We start from the raw sequence: 22,865 nt of genomic DNA on the forward strand, positions 1-22,865 counted from the left end.
AATCAGTGTGGGCCTCCACCCTCCTGTTGTGTTGACCCATCTCCAAAAAAGGAGCAGGTCCATTGAAGGACAGTTCAGATGTCGGTTCTCCAATCTGCCCTAGAAACAGCATCATGAATGGGCTCTGGGCTCAAAAGTAAACACTGGCTCCCACTTACTAGCCTGGTGACTTTAAGTGAAGTCACTTAAGTTCTCTGAGTCTTTGTGTTTTTTTATTTACAAAGTGCAAATAATCTCCTCTTCATGGGTTTGTTAATTGAATAAAATAATGCACTTAAAGGTCTTTGCACAATTCTTGGCTCAAAATAAATAAATAGTCAATAAGCAGTATGATTGTGAATTATTATTGCTACCATTATTATAAAGTTCCACTGAGGGGCAGCATAGTGAAGTAGGAAAAACCATGACATTTCAAAATGACTGCTGTTTGAATCCCAGCTCTGCCACCAACATGTGACTTTAGGCAAGTTTTATAACCTCACAGGTCCTCAATTTCCTGATCTGTACTTCCTGTCTTGAAGGGTTAAGGGTTATTGTGAAGGTAAAAAGTGCTACTTTCTTCCAAGCCTGGCATGTAGCTTATAGCATGTTCTATTTCTTCCCCTTTTATACATTGTCATAGAATCAACAGTTTTGATGAATCCTTCTGGTTATCAAATCATACAATAAATCTAACAGAATTTTCTTCACCTTTGTTCAGAAAAAAAGGAACTTCACTTAATAGAGAACCAATCTTTAATTTATTTTTGGCTCCTGTCTTCTGGAGATAAAAGTTGCATCCAAGTGATGTTGTATCAAATTTATCTGTTATAGACTAGAGTTCCTAGAAAAATGTTTGGGCCCTGGGCAGGTGGCTCAGCTGGTTGAAACATCATCCTGTACACCAAAAAAGGTTGTGGGTTCGATCCCCAGTCAGGGCACATATGGGAGGCAACTAATCAATGTTTCTCACATTGATGTTTCTCCCTCTTCTCCTCCCCTCACTCCCTCTCTCTCTAAAATCAAGAAACATATTCTCAGGTGAGGATTTAAAAAATGTTTGGAAACACTTGGGGGTACTGTTTTTCCCCCAGGTTTCCTACTATTTATTTATTTTTATTTCTCTAAACATGAATTCAAATAATCTCTCATCTTATGTGTAAAATGTACATTCTATTGCCAAGCATCAAAAAATTTAAACTATTAGTTCTGGGGATTTTTTTCTCATGGTCATTTTTCATAGTTTTCATGGCATATATATTTTTTGTATTTTATGATATAGCGATAATACTGACATCTTCTGAGTCATGAGAACTAAATGTGCTACACAGATCAATCACTGCCACAGGAATCCCTATCTCTTCCCTTTTAGCCCTCCCCCCTGTGGTCACCAAGCCTGTATCCCCTTCAGGTCACAGGATACCATGGGACCTCCAAAGAAGGAAGAAGGAAGATATGGCTTTCCACTTTTCTTCCTCAGATGAATGTATTTAAAAATGCATTACTAATATCTAGTCTTCCAGGAGGGAAAATAATACCAAAATAGCAAGAAAATATCTGACTTGTTCAAGGTCACTCGTTAGCAAAAGATAAAGAGCTAGGACTTGTCTAAGTCTCTTAACGCCTATTACATGTTGTTTCCCTTCCACCCAAGAGGAGGTGAACTTACCAGAGAATACAGCTTACTTTCTATATGAGAACAACTCTATCTAGAGAACAACTAAGACACAGATCAGAGGAATTATGTCTGAATATGCTGTCTTTACTATCTAGCTACTGAGTCTTCAATCCAACAGACATTTCTTGAGTCAGGTTCTGGGACTAAAAACATTGATTGTAATAAAAAGTGAATGTTTAGTTTCCAGAAGCAGATTTGCACATGAGCATGTGATATATAATAGATTGATAACTTGGGGATGTTTTACCCTTAATATTTGCATGACTCTTACTTTTTAAAACACATTTGAATCTATGATCTTTTCATACAGCTTTGAATAAAAAAATGTATTAGCATCAATTTATCTTTTCAGGACAGTTCCCTACTTCTTACTTTCTCTACAAGTCATCCTGCCTTCCTGTTAATATCAATTCTTCTTCTAGATCAGAGAATTTACAGCTAATAAATAGCAATTGAATTGGGCACTATAGAAAATAATAATGCAATTGAAAGCATACCAAAATGTTTAATGGAAAGGGCTTTCACAAGAAATCTTTCAAATTTTTACGATCCTTATTCCATTATTACCTCATTGTTCTATGTGATAGCCTGGAATTAAATATACTAACCATTTAACATTCCAGATATTGCCAGCACATGAAAGCATCCAGAGTTGATACCCAATTGTGTGTGTGTGTCCAATGGCTAGAGGACCCTATCCCTCTTGGTATGCTAATTTTACCTAATATTCATGAGGCTATATTATGACCAGGCCCACAATCCTTGGTTTAAATGATCAAATGCTCAGGGACACAGCACATTTTATATTTATGGAGTGTTGCATTAGTGCTATTTCTGGAAAACTGCATATACTCAGCTTTCTGGAACTGTCTAGAAGAAACTACCTAATTCATTTTGTTTTAGCTTTCAAGTTCTTGATTGGAAATCAAAATCTACTGTGCAAAGTACATTCAGAATTGGAGCAATGTGCAATCTGAAGTAGAGCACTGAAGAGACACAAATATCCTGGCCATGAAGCACCGATACCAACCTCACTCATATTTATTTGCTCACACCTGCTTCACAGAGTTGAATCTCTGGAAACATTTCTTTAGTTCAGCATCAAAAAATTATGTCAAGAATGAAAAAGAAAGCTAGGTTTGAAGAGTATGTTGTGACTGCTGCATGATGAGATGTAAGCAGGGCTCCATATAGCTTGTATTTTTAAAAAGTTTTTGCATTTAGCTCAAGATTGCAGTATGCAAAGATGTAACCCAAACTTTCCAGGCAGAAGCTGAGGCATTTTGACTGTGACAAGGCAGGAAACCCACAAAGAAGTAAATAAGCTGAGTGCTCAAAAATTTTTTAATCAGAAAAATCTTTTAAAAAGGTGTAAAAATAAGTTAAATCAAACTCTGAAATGTGAATAAACTAAAGCAAGTAATGAACAAATGGGGGGAAAAGAGGAATCGAAATAATTTTAAATCTCTGTCAAAACAAAGATTAAAAATCAGAGAAAACTCAATTGTATATTCTTCTGGGAATAATAATATTAGCTATTCCATTAATCAATGAATAATTAAGCAAATACTTTGTTGAATACCTACTAAGTGCCAGACAGATACCTTGGAGTACGGCAGCAAACAGATAAAGATTCTACTCTCAAAGAGTTTACAGGTAAGTGGTCTACTTCTAACCAAAGCCCAGAAGGGAGTTTATTCAAGACAATCATTGTGCTCAGATACTGCAGGAAAATGCTGTGTTCACCAAGGAATATAGCGATCATGGAGAGGGTTCAGTGCTGGAAGGTCAGGGGTTAAGAAAATAGAAAGAAGGAGGAACAGAGGGAACATTTCAATAATAAAGAAATGTTTCAGCAGAAAATTATTTTAACACAACAAAATGTTGAGTGTTTATTTCTAGTTGGCAAGACTATGAGTGAGTTGTTGTGGTTGTGGGTGTGTATGTGTGTGTGTGTTTTTGCTTTAACACATGTTTTTCTATACGAGACAAGTGTTAGTTGTATAATAAAAAATAAAATAAAAAGGGACAACTGTAGAGGTAGCAGGATTGCGTTAAACTTAAAGATACTTGATTTATCATTTGTGCTATTCTTTTTTAATAAGATTAGACAATCTGAATAATAACAGTAGTGAATCTATAACAGCAGCCTAGTATTTTGAAGGTGGAAAATATTCTAAATTATTTGCATTTAATTATTAGCACTTTATCCTTCATATAAATTTTCTATCTTTTGCTGTTTTAGGTTTCAATAGTAGTCCTATAATTTTACTAAATCCAACATCATAACCATTCACCTTTAATCGGATATATTTCCTTAAACGAGTGTTATTATCCAGTAAAATAAAATAAAATTATTAGTCATTTAAAAATGCATGTTAATAAAGTGACTTAAAAGTTAGATATCTCAAATTGAAAGTGGACATTTTAACTCCTCGTGGGGAACTTCCAACAGAATGATGAGAGTAGGTGGATGACGGGGTTCCAGGGAAAAGAGTCCCCCTCTACCTACCATGCAAACTCTCTTTCAAAATTCAGCTAAGAGGTAACAGAAGGCAAGGGTTACTTGTGAGGATGGTAGAAAGAGAAAGTGAGATTTTTTTTTTTAAAGTGTTGTGCTGGGTGGTTTGGCTCAGTGGATAAAGCGTCGGCCTGTGGGCTGAGGGGTCCCAGGTTCGATTCCAGTCGGGGGCACATGCTGGGGTTGTGGGCTCGACCTCCAGTGGGGGGCATGCAGGAAGCAGCCGATCAGTGGTTCTTTCTCATCATTGATGTGTCTATCTCTCTTTCCCTCTCACTTCCTCTCTGAAATCAATAAAATATATATTTTTTAAAAAAGTGTTGACACCAGCAGTCTCTAGCTAATTCCTAAGATGTTAGTCATATAACCTGAAAATTGGTATTTCACTTTATTTACCACTTTAGAGCAGAAAGGGTTTTAGAGATGACCCAATTCAAGCCCCTCAGAGGAAGCTGCGCCCCCAAACTCGTGTAGAGATTGGTCCACGGCATACTGCTACCTCAAGAGAGTCAGGACTCTTATGGCCTGAATCACATCTACCCCACCTCTAAATTCTTAGGTTGAAGTCCTAACCCCCTGTACCCCCAGGTATCACCATATTTAGAGATAAGGTCTTTAAAGAGATAATTAAGTTAAAAGTGAGGTCTGTAGAGTATGCCCTAACTCATAGGAACTAGTGTCCCTATAAGGAAGAAGAGGAAATTTGGCCATGGACACAAAGGGAAGAAGGTATAAAGACAGGGAGAAGGGCATTCATAAGCTAAGCAGAGAGGCTTGGGACAGGGCCTTTCCTCATGGCCTTTGAAAGGGTCCAACCTGGTCAGCAACTTGACTGCAGATGTCTAGCCTCCAGAACTGCGAGAAAACGAAAGTCTGTTGTTTCAGCCACCCAGTCTGTGGTACGTGTGGTGCAGCCCTAAGAAATCAATACAGCCTCTTGATTCCCTCAGATTCTGAACCTGAAGGATGTCATGGTACACAAGCACTTGGGATTCCTCATAGCTGAGCACAAGCATTTCTCATCTTGCACGAACACTGAGCTAAATAAACAAAAGATTTCAAATGGTTTTTAAAACCGGTATCATCAGGGGCTGATAAGAGCCCAAACCTCTTCCTCCCAGACTTCCAGGACCGACTAGGTGGGTTGACATTTCATTGTCCTCTGCCACCGAGAACACAAATGGAAAGATACATGAAGCTCAGCTGATTAATTCTGCTCACTTGCTTTCTAGACTTTTAGTTACTTATCAACACTAGCAGAAAAAGAAATTCTAAAGATACCATGAAAATAAAAATAAAGATACCATGAATAGTTCACTATTTCCAATTATATAATGCACCTCTAACATATTTGTGTAAAAAATAAGGAAACAGTAATGACATTTTGAGGTAGGTACATTATTGAAAAACTGTCATAAAAATAGATAAATTTTCTACATGAAAAAGGCAAGTGAAGATTCTATGCATTCTTTTTAAAAAAAACATATAAGTAAAAATACCAGGTAATCTTATCCTAATAATGTCTTCTTTCTTCCTTAAGATCAGTTTCTGGGAAGACCAGGAGCGAGATAGTTGAGGCAGGTTAGGCCCCTGACCAATCAAGCAATACATAAAATAAAATGAGGAACCTAGAAAGTTCCGTCTGGGATTAGATTTTGAGTTTAGTGCTAGCATTTGAAAAATAGTTCTCAAAACCCTGATGGACATCAGAATCAAGTAGTGATGCTTAAAAAAAATGTGCTTAGGTCCCACTACAGACCCAAAGATTCAGGATCTCTGAGAATGAGGCTCTCCTTGTGATTATCTTCAACAAGCACCCCAGTTATTGTGATATTCACTGCAGTGGAGAACAACTGGGCTCTGGGTGACTGGGGTGACTCAGTAGTTGAGCGTCAACCTATGAAGCAGAAGGTTACTGTTTGATTCCAGGTCAGGGCATATGCCTGGGTTGTGGGCTCAGTCCCTGGTGTGGGGCATGCAGGAAGCAGCCGATTGATGGTTCTCTCTCATCATTGATGTTTCTCTCTTTCTCTCTCTCTGTCTCTCCCTTCCTCTCTGAAATCAATAAAAAATATTATTTTTTAAAAAAGGGAAGCAAAATAAAGGTTGTAAGTCACACTTACATGTGAGGACGTAAGAGCTTTATAGATTAACAACATTTGTAAGTGTTCTGCACTTGCAACTCAGAATTTGACTTTTCATGGAGAAATCATGACCCTTCTAAAAATAAGCCTGAATAAAACAGGTCATCTTTGGTGGAAGAAAAGGATAAAGGAAGGGCTATAAAATCCTAAACTAAAGCCCTATAGTCCTGATGCCCAGAGAAGCCACAGTGGGAGCACAGAAAGAGTAAAGCATTCAGGGGGAGCAGAAAAGAATGAGTAGGAAGGGCTTGTCTAGAGGGGATGCCATTTGGTTCAGAGTAAGAGCCACATGGCGTGTGGGCCCACATCTTTCTAAGAGAAACCAAAATCTTCCAACATTTAAATGGTGTCAACTAATATTAAAAGTATATACATACACATACATACATAGTCTGTGTGTTAATACCATGCAGTCTAAATAAAACAGTCTGGGGCAGTGTAGGCCCAACTTTTGAAATTAGGCCTAAATCCATACAGACACTTACATGAAAAAAACAGTCTATGGTACTAGGATCTAGACACCTTTTGTGAGGATGGCTAGAAACCAAAGCTCAATTTTCAGCCAGGGGCAAGAACCTTAACCCACTTGCTCTAAATTCATTCTTTCTCTTTCTCTTTCTCTCTCTCTCTCTCTCCCTCCTCTCTCTCTCCCCTCCCCCACCACCTCCAAGATCTTTGCCCTCAGAAATCAACATTGACCTTTCTCACATCTTATATTTTCATGGCCTCCCAGAACACAGAGGGGAGTAAATCTATAATGCTTCAAGTTTTAACGAAAGGACAACCTGTTGTTAATGAATCCAATGCTGAGTTTATTGTAAATATGCAAATTTATTCCAGTCCACAGCTTAACAAAACCTGCAGTAGGCTTGCTCACTTTGCTGGGCTGAGCATACCCACCAGTTGGATTTGTAGTAAGATTTGCACATTTATAAGATTTCCTTGCTCGAAATGCGTAACTTCATACTAAATTCACTGTCACAGCCACTTAATGGAACATGTGCTAGTTGTCAAATATTGCTGTGAATGCTGATTCTAAATGCCATAGGTGGGACTGGCATGGTTGCACAAAAGTTCATTCCAAATCAAGAACAGAGCTGTGATCAAAGGGGACATCTTGTTCATTTCCTTCTATGGAAGATGGAGTCACCAATCTTACAACAATCAACTTTCTAATTTGGGCTTTACTACCCACGTTCTCACTTCAAAAAATTTAACAAAATAATTTATCAAAATAAAATAAAAGTAAAAAACAATAAGGATTAAAGATACTTGCTTGGTGTTGGGAATCCAACAACATAAAAAGCTAAAAACACTTTCTTTTTCTTTTTAAAGCCAGGGTTTTCCAGGAAATGATTATAACTTATGAGGTAGTTAAATGCTGTTTTCCCACTTTTGTGAATGGATGCATACACACACAGCACAAAAAGTACAATACATACATAATGTATGTATCAATAATACATGGGCTAAACAAAACAGAGACTGGGGCAGTGAAGGGCCAGTTTTTTAACAGGCCTAAATCTATACTCATGTGAAAAAACAGTCTACTGGATCCAGAAACCTTTTGTAAGGTACTTACAATAGTTCTAAAATAATTTTTAGGTAATTATATATATATATATATATATATATATATATAAATAAACACACATATATACATATATATATATATATATATATATATGGCTTTGGTAATAATAAATATATATATATGTATATATGCATATATGTGTGTATATATATATATATATCCCAGTACATTTAAAAAATGTTTCCTTTATAGTAAACTAAAGGCCCGGTGCATGAAAATTCATGCACTGGCGGTGGGGGTGGTGTGTCCCTCAGCCCGGCCTGCCCCCTCTCACAGTCCAGGAGTCCTCAGGGGTGAGAGATGACCCAGTGATCAGGGGAAGGCGATGCCCCCAACACACCTCTGCTGCTGCCACTGCGAGGGTGTGATGGTCAATTTGCATATTGTCACTTTATTATATAGGATTATAAGTAATAAAATAATGTGATAAGAATTATAGTAATGTAAGGTCATTTAATAAATGCTCTCTCTATAATGCATCCAATAAATATTATGATATGAAAATTATGTAAAAATAGAAAAAGATTGATGAATACACAAACTGACAAGAGGCAGTCTATAAAAAGCACTGAATGCATATGCAATTTTGTACATGTGTATACAAGGCCAGGGAGGCTGTAAGTAAAATAAAAAACACTTGTATTAGGTGGTGAAATAATGAATGACTTTTCTTTTTCAAGAATTACTTTTTGTTTTACATCATATGATCAATGTCTCTATATTTACCTATTTAAAAAAGAAGAAAGAGATGGAGTCACTGTCCTAATTTGGGTTAACTTGCTTTTTATCTTATGGATCAAATTTGAAATTATGTACTTTTATTATTTTTTTTAATTTTTTAAATCATTTTTTTAATTATTTTTTCTAATAGGTACTAAAGACCTATTAGAAAACATGGGACTCATTAAGGGACTTTTGAAACCCAAGATAATTTGCCAAAAGGTATTTTCCTTATTCAGGTTTTTGATCATTTCTTAGAAAACAGTTATTCTCTCCAACTGACAGCTGTTCTATAGTGATCCAGCTGCCCTAAAGCATTCTTGTGGCCTTCAGAGAGATTCCTTCGAAATATTGATGCTTCCACTATGAGAACTATTTAGAAGGAAATTACTAGTGTCCCAAAGAGATTTACTCAGAAACAGCACCCTCTTTGCCGGAGGGATACCTCAGCCACAAAGCGAGAAGTGTTGGGTCTCAACCCCAAACCAAGCTCTCCAGCTTAGAGCACCAGAGCTGGGAACAGGTGCCCACAAAACATCTGGCTATGAATATCAGTGGGAATTCTGCCCACCAGGGAGAAATGAAAGTCTGCTAGAGACACAGGTACCCTCCTAAAGGGTCACAAAATCTCACTCACAGCCACTCACCCTGGGATCTGGTAGAGTGGGTTAGAGTCACTTGAGAAAGAGACTGGGGTTTGTGACTCTGAAGAGAGAGCTGAAGGACCATCCACCAGGATTCCTGTGAGGAGTCATTCTCCCATACCACAGACCTCATCTTTCTTGGGTGGAGCACTCCCCTGCAGATGGCATCAGCCTGGGGGAATGCAATAGCCTCCCCTGGACTCCCTGCTGTCCCTCCCTGTGGAGCTTATGCCTTATTGAGCAGTCAGCTGCCTGGGCTGGGGTGTAGGCAGACTCAGGGGATGTCAATGACTACATTGTGTGGCTTTGGGATGGGGGACATGCCCTCTAATTTCTCATGAACTTGACCTGCAATGCCTCCCCACCATGAAAAATCTGCTGTCACCATGCTTGGGGATCCTGGCAAATGCAACCTCCTGACTGCTAGTGGCTCCACCCTGCCGAGGTCTGGGCAGAATCCAGGCAAAACTGAGTTGTGTGACTCAGGGGTGGGAGCCACTACCCCCCATCCCCCAAGCCTGACGGATACCTCTCCCTCCTGGGAGATCCACTAGCCCCATCCTCCTGACTCCATATGTCCCCACCCTGCTGAGACTGAACTCCTGACAGAATCTGGAAACACTGAGTTGCATGGCTCTAGGACAAGAGCCATTTTCCCCCTCACATGCCAGACTGGTGCAGACCCCTCCCTTCACACGGCCAAATCTTGGTCTCTTTGGACCTGATAAACTGCTGGCCTGACACTGAACAGTGGCCAGCCTCAGACAGCATCAGAGCAGGATCCAATTAGCTTCAAAAGTGGTACCAGACCCTGCTGAGGTGTAATCTGCCTCCTGTGGTCAACACCTACACAGCAGCTTGTACACTGCAGTCAGGGTCAATCCTCACAGTCACCCAGCCTGAGGGATGGCCTCGTGCATGAATGGGGCAATTAACAATCAAGATTCATTTACAACAGGAGGGGCCACATAACCCAACAAGGGACATTCCTGGAGCACCCAACCCAACTGATCAAGGAGACTGTGCCACTGGTCCCCCAGGACACCTACTACATAAGGCCACTATACAAAGGCTAAGAGATATAGCAGATCTATCTAATACAGTGATTCCCAAAGTGGGCGCTACCGCCCCCTGGTGGGCGCTGCAGCGATCCAGGGGGGGGCGGTGATGGCCACAGGTGCATTTGTTTTAACTTTTTTTGTATTACCTTTCTATTCTGAGTTCAATAAATAGTTTCATAATTTCAAACTTCAATGTTTCTAATTTACACCTTTCTTTACTATATTTTACGAAAAAGGTAGAAACATTAATACATATATCTTTCTGTTTAATTGCTATTAAAATTAAAAAAAATTAATTTCCAGGGGGCGCTGAGTAATATTTTTTCTGGAAAGGGGGCGGTAGGCCAAATAAGTTTGGGAACCACTGATCTAATACATAGAAACAAACATAAAGAGGCAGCCAAACTGGGGAGACAAAGAAATAAACTCCAAATAAAAGAATAGGAGACCTCCAGAAAAAGAGCTAAATGAAATGGAAGTAAGCAATTACCAGAAATAGAGTTCAAAAAAGTGGTTAAAAGGATACTCAAGAAACCTAGTGAGAACTTCAACAGCATGAAAAATGACATAGAATGCATACAAAAGATAAAGAATACAATATCTGAAATAAAGAATACACTAGAAAAGAATAAACAGTAGATTAGATGAAGCAGAGGATCGAATCAGGAAGACAAGGTAGCAGAAAATACCCAATCAGAGCAGCAAGAAGGAAGAATAATTCTAAAAAATGAGGATAGTTTAAGGGACCTTTGGGACAACATGAAGCATAACATTTGCATTATAGGGGTACCAGAAGGAGGGAGAGTGCAAGGGATTGAGAACCTATTTGAAGAAATAATGACCAAAAACTTCCCTAACCTGGTGAAGAAAAAAGACACAAGTCCAGGAAGTGCAGAGTCCCAAACAAGATGAACACAAAGAGGTAGTTGGAGGTGAAAGAGGGCATAGAGGGGATAAATGACAATGGAAGGAGACTGAATTTGGAGTGGTAAACACATAATACGATGAACAGATGAGGTAGTATAGAATTATACATGTAAAACCTATATAATTTTACTAACCAATGCCACTCCAATAAATTCAATTTAAAAAAAAAGAAACTTCAGAATAGAGGTGTGATATTAGGCAAGTGTGGGTGCAAGGCAGGCCTCTGTGTAACTAAATTTAAAAGAGTCACTTTAGGAGGGAGAAATGGAGGACAGACTACAGAATGTAAACAACAATTATCTAGGTGACAGGGTTATGTCAGTTTTTTTTCTTTTTACTCATCTGCATTTATAAATTATATTTAATAAATCTTAATTTTCTAGGCCACATATCCTATAAATAAAGGGTGTCCCAAAAATATATAACTACACTTTGAATAATTATAAAGGCCGTGTTTATTAAAATACATTTCATTTTCAAAATTAAACTAAAAGCTGTTAAAGTATACATTTTTTGGAACACCTTATATAATAAACAAATTGTATTTAATTTATGATATTATAGATAGCATAATAATGTGAATATGTAAATAAATGTATGTATATAGATGAATGTGTGTGCATGCATTCTTTCAGAAAAGCAAGGTTTCCTTTGTGCTTTAAATATGCACCTCTGGTAAAGATGCTATAGTATAAAGTTAAGTAAGTATAGCTCCCGGCTTTGATAATGTTGCTACATGTACTAGTATTGCTCTCCCTGAACTAGGAGACATTTCCAAAGCAAACAACATTGCAATAATGTAGTCATTAATTATAAGGAAGAGAAAGGATGTGGGTTTTTTAATTTATTGATTGATTTTTAGAGAGAGAGAGAAACATCGACTTGTTGTTCCACTTATTCGTTGTTCCACTTATTTGTGCATTCATTGGTTAATTCTTATATGCCTTGTCAGGGGCTCAAACGCACACCCTGGGTGTAACCGAACTACCCACCAGGGCAAGAAGGATGTGATTTGAGACTATAAATGATTTCTCAATTTTTATTCTTAAATTTTCTCTAAGGAAGTTTCTAAAGGCCCCAAATATTGCACCTTATTTCTGAAGAAACCAGGGAGAATTAATTTTTCCAATCAGGGAGAATTTCCCCCCCCCCAAATCATAAGATGGTGCCAGACATTATTGTGTTTGATTTTCTTTCAACTTATGTTTTTGTTTCATTTTTGGAAATGGGTGCAATCAACAAACTCCCTGGACTTTGGAATTAAATTAAATCCCGGCCTTGTCACCTATTAGCTGTGCGATCTTGGTTGAAAAATTTTCCAAACCCCATTTTGCCATCTGTAAAACGGACATGAGGACATCCTCCTCGCTACACAGCTGCTGGGAGAATTGATTGAGACCATGTTTATTAACACTCCTAACACAGTGCCTGGAACTTCGGGGGGACCCAATAAAATAAGAATCCATTGGCTTTCAGAGGCTTCGAGACGTCATTGAGCCTGCTGAGGCCACGATTATTCTATTAGCCACCGGCGAGCTGAGAAGCGGATTCCAAAACACGTCAAGTGCAGACGCCAGGGCGCGTGAGCGGCGCGAGCCGGCAGCACAGCGCTGAGGCCGAGATTGCCCCCGGCCCCGAGTTCACAAACCCGCGTGGGAGTGCACGCTAAGAAAGATTCCAAGGAGAAAATGAAAAGCAGGAAGGAAAAAAACAACAACACAGAGACAGTGACTGACTTGCAGTCCTGAGGAGAGGAGGCATTTCCGGGAGCAAACAAAAACAGTTTCTTTTTCTGCCTGGTGACAAGAGAGTAAACAAGGCGCCTGCAGCTCCAAGTTCACTTTTGCAAAAAGAAACGGCGCGGCCAGAAGCCTCAGGTGCAACCGCCGCCTCGGGCTTATTCCCTAACTTTGGGGGGAAACCGGCGATGTCAGTTCCAGCCCGCGTTCCCCACCGCCGGGCGCGCACTCCCGCCGCCCGGAGCGGACCTGTGGCTGCCCTGGTAAGCGACCCCCAGACCCCCCAGGTCCCGGCACCCGGAGCTGCTCGGTCTGCCCCGCCTCAAACCCCAAGAAAAGCGAGTTCCCGGGCTTCCTAGCAGCCCGGGGGCGCTGTGGATCGCCATCCCGGGGCGCGGCCGCCCTCCAGCACCCCCCCCCCCATTCTCCCGCGCCGCAGCGCCCGCCCCACTCCGGCGGGGAGGACTCACCAGGAGCAGGAGAACCCCGATCCGGGGCATCGCTGGGGAGCGATCCGACGAAGTAAAAGAGCTGCTCCAAGTCCCGGCAGCTCGGGTCACCGCTCGCGGGGAGAAATGACAGCCCCGCCCGGCCTCTCCCGGGGCCCAGCACTAGGGCGGGGTGACTCACAGCTCCCTACTTCTCTCTCCAGAGTGTCTCGGAGCACCTGTACGCGTTGCTCCCTGAAGCGACCAAAGGAAATGCACACCCCCTCCCTCCCGAGCCAGGGGGAGGGGTGGGGAGGGGAGGAAGCCCTGCGGGGAACTCCTGGCTGGGGAGAGCGAAATTGATTCAGCTCCTGGTCTGGGGGGGATGGGACGCAGAGCGGGGGGTGGAGAGAGTGAGGTTTATTGCACAAATGGGCATTCCCCATTCAGGGGGCATTTCCGCGGTCGCTTGCCTCCTCCCGCTCCGATGAGGACCCCGAGTTGCTGTCCTATGGGAACTCCTCACTAGTTCTAACTGGGAAGGTTGGGCAGGACTTGAGCTCTGACTGGGAGCTCTGAACGCAGTAGCCCTGCGCGGGGCGGGAGCCTTCGCTGGTGGCTGAGAACACCCGCCCTCGCTCAGCCGCGAGAGGGGGCGTCGCGGGGGTCCTGACGAGTGTGTGCAGCGACCGTGATCCACCGAGAAGGTTCACGCGTTGTGCTGCGGGGATTCTGCAAGGGGCGGAGGACTCCTTGGCTTTTACTTCTCAAAAGGAGAACAAAGCTTACTTCCTACTCCTGACAAATCCCCGAGCTCTGGCTGTATTTAAGGTTTACAATGACTTCCCCTCACCTCCTTTATTACTCATTTCCTGGTCGATTTTCTTAAAAAAAAAAAAAAAAGAGGTGGGGTGGGGGTAGTTGGGGGTAGTTCTTTGGTGCTCGGGTTAACACCTTTCAAAGTTATTTTGGAAAAGTAGATCTGTCTGTTTAGGTAGTTTGCAAGAATTTGCAGGAGGGGAAGTTTGTATGGTGACTTGTGGGGTTTTTTTTGTAGTTGTTTAAAATATGTTTTTATTGATTTCAGAGAGGAAGGGAGAGGGAGAGAGAGAGATGGAAACATCAATGATGAGAGAGAACCATTGATTGGTTGCCTCCTGTACGCCCCCTACTGGGGAATCAAGCCCACAACCCAGGCATGTGCCCTTGACTGAAATGGAACCCAGGACCTTTCAGTTCCCAGGCGGATGCTCTATCCACTGAGACACACCAGCCAGGACATGACTTGTGTTTTGAGCTGCACTTGTGACCAGTCTTGTAGGTGTTGGTGTGCTTGTCTCTGCCTCGCCTTCCGGGGAGGTTAGTGAGAGCTGCGAGGAAGACCATGGCTGTGCCAGTCCTGTTCCTACAGTTCCCAGCACAGAATACACATAAAAGGAAGGGAATGGGGCTAGGGCTGATGGTGTGTTATCTCTGCAACTTTCCTGTAAATCTAAAGCTTTTATAAAATAAAAAGTTCATTGAAATAAAAAAAAATGTATAAGAAGGAAGGGAGGGAAGAGAGAAAAGAGAGAAGACATTGACAAAATCAACATCTCTTTAGAGTGAATTATGAGCCAGCAACTTTAAAAAATGGTTCTTTCGTACTTAATATTTATCATTTTAGCCCAGTGAGGTGAGTGACTAGTAAACTTACTTTACAAATAAAGAATTGTAGCCAAAAGAGTTGAAGCAACATTGGCAAAGTTGGATAGTTGGTAAACAGCAGAGCCGGGAATTAAACTTTGATATTCTTGCTCCCGAGGCCCTCACCTTTCTAACCAACCCCCCTTTTCCACACCTAATTCCCCCAAGTTCAACAAGTGCTTTGGGGGGGGGATGTTTCATGGTCAAATGATTTTAGAAAATATGGGGTTAATTTAATTTAAAGGGGCCTCTTAATCCAAAAATTCTAAGAGCTCTTAATATGCTAATATGCATCTTGACTATCTAAGAGGGGGCTATGATATGAATTTCCCCCCAAACTTCCTTGTCTTCTTTGTGGAGTCCTTTGAAGAGGACCTATTGAATGATCACTTCATGGATGCTGGTGTTCTGGGGAAAATAGTTTGGACATTTTTAAAGGCCATTTTTACTTTATTTATTTATTAATTCATTTATTTTTGTATTTTTTATTTCAGAGAGGAGGGGAGAGGAAGAGAGAAATATCAATGTATGTACCAAGGATCAAACTCAAACCTAGGTATGTGCCCTGGCTGGGAATCAAACCCACAACCTTTTTTTTATTTTTTTTATTATTCGTAGTGTACATGATGACATTCCAACCAACGGAGCCACCTAGCCAGGGCCAAGGTCATTTTTACTTTAATTATACATTCCTAAGACCTGCAATCCTTCAAGAGCAAATAAACAAATCATTTTTTAATCGTAGAATTTCAGGCATTCTACCAGATGTGGGAGATATTTTGGACCCAACCATCCTGATTGTACTCAAAACGTGCCACATAAGTTAAAGGCCGCTTCTATTCTAAAGATACCCTGGCCATTGAACACGTCATTCTGAATAACATTTATTTTTTTTAAAATATATTTTATTGATTTTTTACAGAGAGGAAGGGAGAGAGATAGAGAGTTAGAAACATCGATCAGCTGCCTCCTGCACATCTCCCACTGGGGATGTGCCCGCAACCCAGGCACATGCCCTTGACTGGAATCGAACCCGGGACCTTTCAGTCCACAGGCCAACGCTCTATCCACTGAGCTAAACCGGTTTCTGCCTGAATAACATTTAAACACGTATCTAAATATGTAAAAAGCTGAGGGAAGAAACCTTCAATATCTTTTCACCACCAAGTGTATTCCTTTTCTCCATGGACCTAATGTTCAAAAAATGTTTGTCAACCAAATTGCTACCGCAATAAGTTGACTTTGTTCATTCACAACTGTAATGAGCATCTATGACTGTTTTTCCTACATCTTTCCCCCTTCTTCCTGGTAACAGCACTTCCAAGTTGCCTTTGGGAAAATTGACCCTCTTCCCTCTTTTTAACTCTTTGTAGAAGTCAGTTTCAGAAAAACAGGACCATTAGAATAGATATAGATATAGAAGTATCTATTATGCTTAGATCGACAGATGGATTTTAAAAAACTGGCTTATGTGAGTGTGGAACCTGGCAAGTCCCAAACTGCAAGGTAGGCTGGCAGGCTGGAGACAGGAAAGAGTTACAGTTTGAGTCCAAAGTCAGTCTGCTGGCTGAATTCCCTCTCTCTCAGGGGAGCTCTTATTTAATTATTAATCCCATCCCAAAAGAAAATATGTACCTTCACAGAAACATCCAAAGTAGTACCACGTATTTGGGTCCTGTGGCCTAGTCAGATCAACCACCACAGGAGCATTGACACCAATCCAGGGCTTTTGTGTGTATGAAGGTAAGAGGACCATGAGGAGGACAGAAAACTCCATTTGGTTAAGACAACTAGCACATCATATTCAATGGGAGTAAACGTGACTTTTGCTGGGAACAGGAGGACCTGATCCCTTCTCCACTGGATTTGAAGTGGGACCATGTAAAGTGTGGGATGGATGCGGTTGTGAAGAAAGCTTGTGGGCCTGCCAGCGCTGAGAACAGAGTCAGCCCAGGCTGAGAAGAAACTGTGCTGAGAGGCAAAGCCTGATAGTGCCACCTGAGTCCTGCTGTCATCTTGAAATCAAACCCTGGACTCCCACAGTTACCCAACTCCATACAGTTTCAATTTTTGCTTAACCCCGATTCTTACAACTAATAGAGTCCTAATTTATATATCACCAGAGCTTATGGTCAGCATAAGAAATCCTGTTACCAAGTTAACTATTACAATTTCAGCCTTAAGTAAAGATAATTGTCTACCCAAGCCTGAGGAAATAGCAAAATAACTAGGAACATTCCTTCTACTAAAGAATTTTTCTATCACTAGAGGGTGCCAGATACCATCTCAGCCAAGTAAGGAGGAAACTGAATAATTTCAGGTCTATCAATTAATCCTATATAATAAAAGGGTAATATGCAAATTGACCCTAACAGTGGAATGGCCAGGAAGGACCGTCGCTATGATATGCACTGACCCCCTGAGGCAGACACTCAATGCAGGAGCTATCCCCGGTGGTCAGTGCACTTCCACAGGGGGAGCGCCACTCAGCCAGCAGCCGACTCATGGCTGGCCAGTGCAGCGATGGTAGGAGCCTCTCCCACCTCCGTGGAAGCACTAAGGATGTCCAACTAACAGCTAAGCCCTTAGTCGGATATCTCCTGAGGGCTCCCAGACTGCAAGAGGGATATCTGACTGCCAGCTTAGGCATGATCCCCCTCAGAAGTTTATTTTATCTTATTTTTGCAATTTTCAAATGGTCCTCTCAAGGCCACGTGGACCACCAACAGCTTTTATAAGTGACAATTTAGGTGGGCCCTGCCCATACCTACCAACATCAGTGCCTTTTACTTTCTTGTACTGTTTTCCTCCTTCACCAGATTAGAGGGCATAAGCATTGCCTGCACTCCATCATCTTCGATTCTCCACAAAGAAAACAGGATTTTAAAATTTTTTCTGGAAAAGAACTAAAAAGGAATCGTTAGATTAGGCCTAAGCCGGCAGGTGGACATCCCTTGAAAGCTCCTGGACTGCAAGATGGTGCAGACCAGGCTGAGGGACACCCCCCCCCCGCAAGTGCACGAATTTTCATGCACCGGGCCTCTAGTAGAAATATATTTAGGTTCTTGGGAAAAGGAAGAAAAAGGAGGAAGTGCTTTGATATAGACAGAGAATCCATGACCCTGATCACAGAGACATTTTCATCTCCCAGAGAACATATTTCTTACAAGGTTAAAGAAATGATGCAGGATTAAGCCCACCCAACTGAGTCACACCAGCTTGGGTACTAATAGATATATTTTAAATAAACTTACTTTGTTTCTAACCAAGGTTATGTTAAACTATTGCATTATAACTGCAAATGGATAATCAACATTCCTTACCCAAAATAGAAAGTAACCATAAAAATAAATACAGAACTATTAAAACAAAATATTTGTCTATATACCTCTAAAATTGTTTCCCGAACCACCAGTGGTAAGGGCAGTAGTTATGGAAAGGTTGACTTCAGGCCTAGTAGCCTGTTCTCTATTTTAGCCTTTCTCCCTGCCTCCAAATGACCATTAGAGAAAAGACCAACAAACCAGGTCCTCAGACCCTTCCCAGGAGACTAGAAGGGAGGTGATGTGTAAGAAAAAGAGAAGATGTCATTGTAGTCATTGTCTCTGACGCCCATGTAGTGCTGGAAGAGTGAGATTGGTGGGGGCTGGAGGGGGAGGGGAGCCCTCTACCATGACATCGGCCTTTCCTATTAAAACAGGCTGAGGGACAGCTTAAGGCAGATGATGGATGGGGAAGAGGGGAGGGCTCCTGCAGAGCTAAGGAGAGAATGTGGAGTGGGTGTTGGAGGAGAGAGAGCAGAGGAGTTGGAGGCTCGTTTAGAGCACAGAGTACTTGGACAGGAGGGAGAAGTAGGTGGTTTTCTACAGAAGGTGACCTTAGTCAACTAATACAGAATAGTGAGAAGGATAGACACTTGTCTTTTTAACCCTAGTTCAGTTACTTCACCAGCTGGGAGAAGCTGTGCATAATATTTAACCTCCCTCAGACTCAGTTTTCTCAACTGGTAAACACCAGCCCTTTCAGCAATAATGATTTGCCATGAAGTTGGCCTTACATTTCGGAAGTTTATTTTATCTTATTTTTGCAATTTGCAAATGGTTCTCTCAAGGCCACATGGACCACCAACATCTCTTATAAGTGACAATTTAGGTGGGCCCTGCCCATACCTACCAACATCAGTGCCTTTTACTTTCCTGTACTGTTTTCCTCCTTCACCAGGTTAGAGGGTGTAAGCATTGCCTGCACTCCATCATCTTCGCTTCTCCACAAAGAAAATAGGATTTTAAAATTTTTTCTGGAAAAGAACTAAAAAGGAATCATTAGATTAGGCTTTTCATTCTCATGATTATCTTTTGTTGCCTCTGATCATGTGTGGTCTGAAGGTGAGAAGGAGGTTCTCTCTCTCTCTCTCTCTCTCTCTCTCTCTCTCTCTCTCTCTTAGTCTGAAGGTGAGGAGGAGATTCTCTCTCTCTTTCTCTCCCCCCTCCCCCCGTCTCTCTCTCTCTCTCCATAAAAGACTCCGTCATTCAGACAGGCCCAATGATTTCATGAATAAGTAAATGCAAACTGCATTGTTCAATACCACAATGAGAAATATTTAACCTCCCTCAGACTCAATTGTCTCAACTGGATAGACAACTTAAAATTGCTTTAAGTTTCTAAGCACCCCTCCTTTTATATACATACTGCCTTCTAGGAAGGATGGTTCTCTAGAAGATTCTCCTGAACATCACTGTGGGCACGGAACAGCTGGGACTGAACAGAATGACCTCACACGAGAAGGGGTTCAGAGACTTAGATTGGGGGTGCAGATCATATGGGTGGGGTAAGAGTGATGGGGTGAGGCAGGAGCCAGGGAGGTGATGTCCATGTGGGGTCAGGAGGAATGACTTGGGGGAAAGACCTGTGTGATAAAAACGTTTTCCCAAAGAAATGCTCTTTGTTATGCCCTGTTCCAAGGGTCTTGTCTTTGTGGACAATCACCATATGCTTGGTTGGGCTGCATTTCTTGTGGAAGGGTGAAGGGGCCCAACAGAAGTAGGGAGTGAGGAGACAGCTGAAACAGGAAATTAATATACATTTAGAGCAAGACCTGCCAGAACTTGAGAGAGGCCTGGTTCAGAGAACTTGGGCCAGATCTGGCATATCTCTATCTCTATCTCTATCTCTATCTCTATCTCTATCTCTATCTCTATCTCTACCTCTATCTCTATCTCTATCTCTATCTCTATCTCTATCTCTATCTCTATCTCTATCTCTATCTCTAATTTCAGAGAGGAAGGGAGAGAGAGATAGAAACATCAATGATTAGAGAGAATCATTGATTGGCTGCCTCCTGTGCACCCTCCACTGGGGATAGAGCCTGCAACCTGAGCATGTGCCCTGACCAGGAATTAAACCATGACCTCCTCGTTCATACTTCGATGCTCAACCACTGAGCCACACCACCTGGGCAGATCTGGGTTTTGAAGTTCTTCTGGTACATTAAATAAAGCCAAACAAAAATCAACACAAATATTAAAATGGTTGATGAAAACTGTGGGATGCCTTAAGTGTTTCCATTTAGCAAATTGATGCTTTTAATGCTTAAAACTTCAATGCAAAATCTCACATGAGGCTAGTGTCAAGGATATATATATATATATATATATATATATATATATATATGTTGGTTTCAGAGAGGAAGGGAGAGGGAGAGATAGAAACATCAAGGATGAGAGAGAATCATTGATCGGCTACATCCTGCACACCCCACACTGGGGATCAAGCCCTCAACCCAGGCATGTGCCCTCAACTGGAATCGAACCTGGGACCCTTCAGTCCATAGGCCAACACTCTCTACACTGAGCCAAACCAGCCAGGGCAAGGATCTATATTTAAGGCCCTTCAGGGGTATGAGATCTGAGCCATTCTGACCCACTTCTGATAGCCTCTGACCTACAGCTGCAGAATCCTGGGGTGGGAGACACCTTTGGGGCCACCAGCTCAACACCTCCCTCTTTAAACCAGACTCTGTTCTAACAGCCCCACCAGCCAGACACCAGCCTTAGCTTGAATCCTTCCAGCAATGGCTCCCACTGCCTCTCAAGGAGGCTCATTCCATCTCAGAACACTTTCCAGTGGTTAGATGTTCTCCCAGATATCACAACTTCCTGTAGTTTGACAAGTGTTTGTTCAACATCCACTAGGCAAAGCACACTACTTATAAACAGACCTGAAGAGCCCCGTGGGAAACATGAGAGTAGTCAATGTCCCCTCAACCCAAGGTTGGAAAAGGCATTTTTGCCATCAGAAACCTCCCCATAGCCCTTCACAAGCATGTGTCTTAAGAGTTATTTTTTTTAAATTTTTTTTATTGCTTAAAGTATTACAAAGAGTATTACATATGTCTCCTTCCCCCCTCCCCCCTTGACCTTCCCCCGGCCTCCCCTACCCCACCCCTGAGTGTCTTGTGTCCATTGGTTATGCTTATATGCATGCATACAAGTCCTTTGGTTGATCTCTTACCCGCCCCCCCCCCCCCGAGTTATTTTTAAGCCAGGCAACAAGAATAGTGAGTCAGCCTGACTAATCATAGTAAACTGGGGGGAATTGAAACTTTTTAAGCAACCTTCACACCCAGGAAAGGCATGAAGCAGGAATCCCCTCTCCCACTCTGGCTTTGAAATCCCCTTGGAATTTCCAAGGTATCCATGGAGTTTATCAAAATTCTTTCATAAAATTTTCTTCAAATTTACTTTTACTTAAACTATGAAAATATGTCGGGAGGAATCATTTAAGGAGATAGAATGGTCAGATCAAACAACAATATAGTACCATTTATAATAATAACTAATGCTACATAGTGCTGGGGGACTTCGTGAATTCTTTCATACCTGTTAGCTCATCTAAGCCTCTTAACTGCCTCATGAAGTAAGTCCTGTTCCCATCTCATTGGACAGAGGAGAACTGTGGAGCGACTTACCCAAAGTCACGTAGGTGTTAGGTGACGGAAGTGCATTTCTGAAGTCTGGGCTGAATCCGCTTCCCCTTCAAAACAGTTGCATCAGTGACCTTATGATCAAATCGTCAACGCCCTAAGGAAGTACAAAACCTCATTGTTTTGTTGTGTTGTTGAACACATGCTTTACTAGGATGGATAAATATCCTATTTATTTACTAAGATGGCAGTTTTGTGAGATAAAGAAATTCTGTATTGCATTGAGCAAGAAACTTTGTTGTTTATATTCAGTCTCCCTTCTAACAATCTTGCCCATGTGAATTGGATTGAGATAAAGATTGCAATCATTAAGATTGTGTGACCATAACGCTAACTCGGTGCTTTCCAAACCTTAATATGCAGATAAATCACTGGGTGATATTATGAACATGTATATTCTGCTTCAGTAGGTCTGAAGAAGAGCATGCAATTCTGTATTTCCTACAAGTCCCCAACGGCAACATCTGGAAAGATCACTCTGTTGGCAAAGGTTTAACACGCTCAGGGAAACCACCCCCCAGTGCAGTTTGATCGCATACAGATTCACTAGCGGTCTCTACTTTTAACATCGTGGCCAGTTGTATTCTTATTCACAGATCTCTTCTGTGGTAGTAGGTAGGACATGTAGGAAAATCAACAAACTAAATCAGCTCTTAATAAACACATTTTTATCCAGTGCACATTTAGCTTTCACTTAGCGGAAACAAGTCTGCCTTGACTACAGAAATAAATTCTTCCTGTCAAGAAAAAAAGAGAAAAATA

The 22,865-nt window shown here is 41.5% G+C and overlaps 1 protein-coding gene across 1 annotated transcript in view; it reads right to left on the reverse strand.

Annotated features, from left to right (window-relative positions):
• Window positions 1–13,963, reverse strand: part of FAS (Fas cell surface death receptor) — a 28,625-nt gene extending 14,662 nt beyond the window's left edge. The window contains exon 1 of the mRNA XM_006096645.3: window positions 13,478–13,963. Within this exon, the coding sequence (XP_006096707.2) occupies window positions 13,478–13,507 (30 nt within the window). The 5' untranslated portion in view covers window positions 13,508–13,963. The remainder of the gene's footprint in view (window positions 1–13,477) is intronic.
• Window positions 13,964–22,865: the final 8,902 nt, after the last annotated feature.

This window comes from Myotis lucifugus, unplaced genomic scaffold, assembly GCF_000147115.1.
Source record: "Myotis lucifugus unplaced genomic scaffold, Myoluc2.0 scaffold_184, whole genome shotgun sequence".
Classification (NCBI taxonomy): domain Eukaryota; kingdom Metazoa; phylum Chordata; class Mammalia; order Chiroptera; family Vespertilionidae; genus Myotis; species Myotis lucifugus.